The 7,524-nt window shown below is 26.4% G+C and overlaps 1 protein-coding gene across 1 annotated transcript; it reads right to left on the bottom strand.

Annotated features, from left to right (window-relative positions):
* Window positions 1–5,357: 5,357 nt before the first annotated feature.
* LOC111636248 (MICOS complex subunit Mic60-like) lies at window positions 5,358–5,988 on the bottom strand. The gene has a single exon (XM_023381461.1). It carries the CDS (start codon window positions 5,986–5,988, stop codon window positions 5,458–5,460), a length of 531 nt encoding a protein of 176 aa, XP_023237229.1. The 3' UTR covers window positions 5,358–5,457.
* Window positions 5,989–7,524: the final 1,536 nt, after the last annotated feature.

Below are 7,524 nucleotides of genomic sequence, written 5' to 3' on the forward strand. Positions count from 1 at the left end.
CTGCAAGTTAACTTTTTACAAACCTAACAAACACACTCTTCTAAGTAAATAGAGAAGGTCTGTTAAGAAATTAAGTATTAAATATCCCGTACGAAGCAATGATTAATTTTTCTCCAATAAATTAAAGAGTTATTAGTTTATAAAGTTTAAAATAAGCTTAAAAAAACATACATTATTAAAATTGACACTCGTGTACAATTTAAACAATGCTCGTGACTTTTATCACAAATCAAAATCTTTATACCTTAGGCGTAAATATATTCAAGTTTTTTACACTACAATTTAATAAAATTATAAATAACTAATTAAATTACAAGTTTAAATTGTGTATAAATAAAATAACGACGTTTTAAACTGTAAATTTTATGATTTAAATTTCATTATCGAGATTACTTTTACAGATTTTAATTTATTTTCTAATTAATTAAAGAATGTGAATTTTTTAACTTTAAGCTTAAAAAAATTTAATTTGTTTTCTAGGATCCAACACAGAAATTTATATATTAAAAAAAACCCTTACAAATCTGTGAGAAACCAATAAGCACTTAGACCTCTTAAGCTTAAGTAAACATTAGTGTATAAATAAAACATAGTGACTCAGTTAGGTATAGAGGCAATTTATGTCATATTTTGATATAGGCCCTAGAAATCCTTGCTCTATGTTTGTAGATAACTGCAGGGTGTTTGTCCCAACTGCATCAATAAAGAAATGAGATAGATCATGCGCTTCTCTGTCCATTGCCTTACAGACAGTATAAGAATGCATATAGCATGATATAAGTGCAGACATCGAAAGAAAAGTAAATCAAATTTATTTCTTTTATTGCATTCATGGGATGCAAAATGTTTTTGTCTAAAAAAAAAAAAGAAAAAAAATCAAGTTACAAGCCTTGTACAGACTGCAAAAATAGGATATCATAACCGAAAAGAAAAGGGATTATTTATGAAAATCTGAAGAAAGCATTTCAAGTTTTTATATATAAATAAAAAAATATATTATAAAAGAAAAAAAAGGAAATAAATTTTATAGTAAATAAATACTTTTTCCCCCCACTTTAATATATTAAATATTTCTTTTATAAAATAATTTATTACATTTACACAGTCAATTTTTGATAAACAATTAAGCAAATCACTTTATAAGTGGTTTGTACATTTAACAATTAAAAAAAAATGTTTACTTATAACGATATAAAACTTAAAAAAAGTTCTTTTCACTTGTAAATTTTTAACGTTTTAAAATATAATAATGAAAAAAAATTAATTTATTTATGAGCAAAGTGAATAAACTTCTGTTAAAAATATTTACTTAATAAGTTACAGCAGTTGTCACCACGCCGAATTACCTCATTTTTATGTAAATCTGTTAGAATTTTTATGAATTGTAAAATTTTATTATTATTATTATTATAAATACTCGCAAGTATACAAAAATTTACATTTACACTTTATAATTTATACGACTTTTTATGAATTCCGAGAAGATTTTAACTCATTCATGCCCTTAACATCTTCTCTAATCACGTAGTATTTAACTATTTGCTAATTTTTCTTCTCACGTTACAGTCATATTGTTCCCGATAAAAGGAAATGGGGGAGAGGAAAGAAAAATAGAGGATGTAGAGGAAGAAAAAAAAAGCAAAGACAATAGCAAGGAAATAATGAAACCGGGTACAAATTTAGTAGATATTTTCTCATCCTTAATATCAATCCTGGGAGAGAAGTTTGTAAAAAGTACTTTACTTCTAAAAGAATTTTCTGGTGTTTTATATCACTTCATCTGTTCAAAAGCAGCTTTGTACTTCAGTATCGTTATCGGTTCTTACAATTCCGTTCCTATCAAATTTACGGTTGTTCGCTCCTATTGCCATTTGTCAGAGATGCTCTATTTTATAGAACATACCCTATAACTGACATTTAGAACATCTCGATTTTTCTTTGGTTATTCTTTCTATAGAATATCCATTCTATTCTTCTAACTTTCCTTTTTTTTTCCTATTCTGTATACTTTAAGATAATCAACTTCCTGGAATGGTATGGCCTCACAGGCGTGCATTTCTTCTGTCCAAGGTCAGCCTATGTTCGAGTAATAAACACTTAACAGGTGCAACTATTTAAAGAAGGAAAGAAAAAAAAGTATAATGAAGTTTGGTAGATAATAAAGTATTATCTAAAATAAATTCATAAAAATATTTTAAGAATTTAAATTAGAACTCGTGTATAAAATGTTATCAAAGTAACACGCTCGTACCAGTTTTATTTTGTTTAAAATGCTCTTAAAGTAGTGAGACACGTCACGCACCTTTTAGAATAATTTTAGTTTAAGTTTAAGTTTTAAAAATTTTAAAGTATTTTGATAAGGGAAATAAAGTACTAGTAACGCGTGATAATATTATAAACACGCTTAATCTTTGCCAAATTCTTGAAAATTGCTACTTTCTATAATCAGTTTTCAATACGTTAAAGTGTTATTAAACTTCAATTCTTCTGTTTATGTAAATTTATATACAATATTTTTAAAATTTTAGTATATTTTAGTATAAATTAAATCGCCGAATTTCTCAAAATTTACAGTTTTTTTCAGCATCGTCATTACTAATTCATTGTTACCTTCGAGTGTGGAATGAGGAAAACTATCAATTTGGGGATTTTTCTGTAAGCAACTCACATATTCTTTAAGATAAAAATGCATGATTAAATATCCGGCCCCACTAGAGTTAACTGGAATAGATTCATTCCGCCCATCTCAATTCTTCAACCCACTGGAGTAGTCATTAACAACCTCGCTATAGTCTTTAACGTGCCCTTTACAATCTTAATTCATTATATTCACGTCTATCCAAATCAACATTGAAATTTATTTAAAGATTTTGATAAGAAAAAGGTCAACGACATTTTGTAGAAGAGTAATTTTTAAGCATTTCTCTTCTTTAAAATTATTAAAATATTTCTAAAATGATTCGCTCCACCACAAGAAAATTGAATAAATTTAACATAATTTACACCCTTTCTCTCTTATCGTAATTTATATTTTATTACTATTTAATTAATTAATTAACATAAAATAAATACTAAATTTAAATATAAGAGATGAATCTAGACGTGCCCAATTAGTATAAAGTAATGATAAATATTATTATAAATTAATATTTATCATTCTATCGCCATTGTTTTTAGTCTTTATCAACTTCCTTCTTCTACTTTCTCTTATAATTAATAAATTTTTGGCCTTGTTCCATTTTGACCTACGAAATTTTTACATTCAAATCATGTTGTCGAGTACTAAGTGACGTTAACAAAAATTGCAATCTAAGATTAATTTATTGATAAATAATTAATTATTTATCTATATTTTTAAAAAGTATATCTTATTAAATATTAGTCTATACAGAGATCAATTTAATAATAATAATAATAATAAAAAGAAAATTGTAAGTTAGGAAGTGATGTGGATGTTTACCCTGGAGGATTTTCTAGTATATTTTTGTTATCAAATTTTCAAGAAACTTCGGTTATCTTGCTTTACAAACAGAGAAAATAGACTTTTTTTAATAATAATATATTTTTTTTTTATTCTTTTCTTAAAGTTGAAATTTATTCGAATTTTAAAAAGTTAAAAATGATGATTCAACAAAATTTATTACAACAAAATAGAAAAGAAAAGTAAAAATACAACGTCTATAAGTACGGATTATCTACGGTATTTTAATTTATTACCATAGAATTTCCATAGAAATTCTTTAGAAAGAGTCGAACAAACAATTAGCTTATATAATATTAAGAAAAACGTGACTTTTGAACGAATGAATATAAACAAAACACTCGAATTCTAAGAAAATAAAATGGTAAAAATGTTAAACGACAAGCCTTAAAAAATAAATAAGACGTATAACGATGCGATCTTTTGACACTTATTTAACTGGAAACTCGCTTAAAAATACAGTATATTTGTTTGTTATTATAAAAGATGTGAATAAAATCTTGTATAAAAGACATGGGAAAGAAAAGTAGAATTGTTACAACAAATGAAGATAAACAAATATAAAAGTTACGAGAGAATAAAATAGAGAAATATGTTACGATGACAGACAGACAAACTGACAGAAATTTGTGATGATAAACTAGAGGAAAAAATTTCTTAAAATAACGTTGACAGTAGCGTTATAATGATAGACATACATCAGAATTGTATGACGACATAGAGACGGAAAAATTATATAGAAAAAAAAACAAATAAGTCGGTTTCTTTGATCCAAATTTATTTATTTATTTTTTTTGCTATAAATTCTTATTTAATCAAATTAAGTATCACTTTTAATTACACAAAATTAGGCTCGTAAAAATAATTAACTATAAATTCTTTTATATCATTAAATTTAACAAAAGAGGGATGGACCAAAATTCGATTAACCCTATTTTATTTTGTGTGTTTTGATTATAATTATTCAACACGTTAAAAAATTGCTGTTAAAATTGTTTAAGGAATTTTTAATGGTTAACTGACTTTTAATCCATTTTCTTTATTTAATTAACTAAACTTTACAAAACATTCTTAACCAATTAAGATTAAAAAGGGGGGGGAAGGGTTAGTATTTTATTTTAAGTAACGTAATTAAATTTATACTTGGAAAATAAATTATGCAAAAATTACACTGTATCGAAAGTAATTTTTCCTATTAATTTAAGGGCAGTATATAAAGTGTTAAACTTCAATTAGAATTCGAAATTTAAGTTTGTGTAAAAGTTGAAATTCGATATTTGTCCTTTGGGCATTTGTCGACTCAAGTTGATTGCTTTCCTCATTTGTTATGCTTTTGTCGCATGATTCAGTATACGAAATCACTTAAGCAACAATTTAAATTTGATTCCCATTCATTCATTCTCTTCATTAAAATAAATATTGTATAAGTTAAATTTAGTCTTCTTTTTTATCATCATCTTCTTCTTCTTTAAAATAAAATAGTGGAAGACTAAAATAAACTAGAAGAGGTTACGTAAACAAACATTCAATCTAAACTTTAACTTAGATTTGTTACTGAAACAGTTTTAATTTTGTTTCTAGTCCATCTCTTAGAGTTTTTTTTTTATGATTTTTCAACAGAAAATCAATTAAAAAATCGATTTACATCAATATATTTAATGGTTGATTACACTAGAAGAGGTTAAAATATCGTCTCATGCCATTACTTTCCTTACGTCAATCAATGAGATTTAACATTGAATGAATGTCTTCATTAATTTAAGAAAAAAAAAATATATAGCAAATTTTACAAAGTACTTTTCCTTTCAACTATCATCAATCTTCAGGATTAAATTATTACAATTTAAAGACTAAATTCCTTTCTATTTTCTTTCAAGAAAAAAAAAATATATAGTATATTTTACAAAGTACTTTTCCTTTCAACTATCATCAATCTTCAGGATTAAATTATTACAATTTAAAGACTAAATTCCTTTTTAACTATAAGATTGAATGCTAATGGCAGCAGCATGGGCTAATAGTGCATTTATGGCCTGTTTTGTTTCCAAAAGTAAAATTACCTCATTAATCCAACTCTTTGCTACATTTTTTGGTTCTCCCGTTAACTGATTGGCATATCTGAGTGCCTGTTGAAGATCTTCCAAAATAATACTTTGGTCAATACGTTGCAAAATATCAAATGTATCCCATTTGTCAGGGTCCACTGCACTCTTATTCATTAACTCGTCATTAGGTATTTTTTTGTGTATTATTAAAAATGATTGAAAATAAGAAAGGAAATAATGATATAGACTACGGTGATCGTCATCAATTAAGGCTACTCTGCGGCAAATCCTGTCCACTTGCCTGAAGCGTTCTTTCAGAGCTTCTTCTGTGTAAACACCTCTGGTAAGAGCAAGCTTGGGAATACTGTTGAGGATGGTCAAGATAAATTTATCCTTTGAATTAATGGAACTACGAATAGCNTGAAAATAGTACATTAATTCAGAAAATACAATTGTCTTCATGTCTTTTGATGCATTTACAGAGGACACTGACTTTAATGTTTTATATATATATATATATATATATATGGGGAAAAACGTGAAGTTTTCAAGTCGTGTCGCGCCGCATGGCTGCTGCAAATATCTCAACCGTTAGAACTAAATTTAAATTAGAATTAATGCGAATTATAAATTAACCAGTTTATGTATGCATTATAATTATTTTAAACCATTTATACTTATTTAATCTCCATTAAATCTATAGTTATGAACGTCGAGTTAGTCACTAGATCAAACATTAAAATGAATACTTAAGAATCGTAAAATCAAAACTGGTATTATCATATTAAGATAAAAGCGTGATATCAGTTCATTCATTATCATCAATTAAAGCAATAACACGAGTTAAAACAGCTCTAGTATCATAATAAAATTAAGAATTATAAGCCATTTTTATGAGTAATTAATTGCTAATTTTGTTAATTAGGGTGGCAAGATTTGCAAAAGTAAAATTTCAGTAAGATTAATTGCTTTGGAGATCTGCAAAGGTTGCTTTTTACACGTGTCCTTTATAAAAGAAAATAAAAATTTACACAATATTTCAATGACAACTTTTCCTACAAGAAAACTAAAAATTCGAGCTTGTTAAGTACTTACTTTATTATCCAATGTCTATTGTTCTAACTTTTATATAATTGCAAAGCTTGTATAATACGGAAGTTGATAGTCAGCAATGGAAAATTCTGCTTTACCAAGGAAAACTTTTCATAAATTTAAATGACCCGTGCTACTATCAGCCAAGCGTGCTACCTTACACACACAACTCTACCTTACATGCTTATTATTTTCCAACAAAATAATTTTATAATGGATCGATATTTCTCTCTTTCGTCTTCATTTTTCAAAAATTTACGCCAAAAACTTCAGTTTTAACTCATTCGAAATAGTTTTTTTTTATACCGCAAAAATTGTATTTTTCTTTTTCAGGAAACTCGTTTATATTTAATTTAAATTAGATAAATATTGTATAAGTTAAATTTAGTCTTCTTTTTTATCATCATCTTCTTCTTCTTTAAAATAAAATAGTGGAAGACTAAAATAAACTAGAAGAGGTTACGTAAACAAACATTCAATCTAAACTTTAACTTAGATTTGTTACTGAAACAGTTTTAATTTTGTTTCTAGTCCATCTCTTAAAGTTTTTTTTTTANTACTTTTTTTGTTTCTTTTAGGTTTGGTGGTATTACTTGGGCCTAATACTTTTTCTGACCCAGAAAATTTTATTCCTGCAAACCCCTTGGTGACTCCTGTCCATATTCAGCCAGAATGATATTTTTTATTTGCTTATGCTATTTTACGCTCTATCCCGAACAAGTTAGGAGGTGTTTTGGCTTTAGTTTTATCTGTGTTAATTTTAGTGTCTTTAAGTTTTATAGAAAAGTCTGTACGCTCTCTTTCTTTTAGTTTATATGGGCGAATTCTCTTTTGATTTTTTGTCTGTTTCTTTTTTCTTCTGACTTGAATTGGAGCTCGCCCTGTAGAGTTTCCTTATATTTTAAT

Source organism: Centruroides sculpturatus, unplaced genomic scaffold, assembly GCF_000671375.1.
Source record: "Centruroides sculpturatus isolate CEXI.00-Female unplaced genomic scaffold, Cexi_2.0 scaffold158, whole genome shotgun sequence".
Taxonomy (NCBI): Eukaryota; Metazoa; Arthropoda; class Arachnida; order Scorpiones; family Buthidae; genus Centruroides; species Centruroides sculpturatus.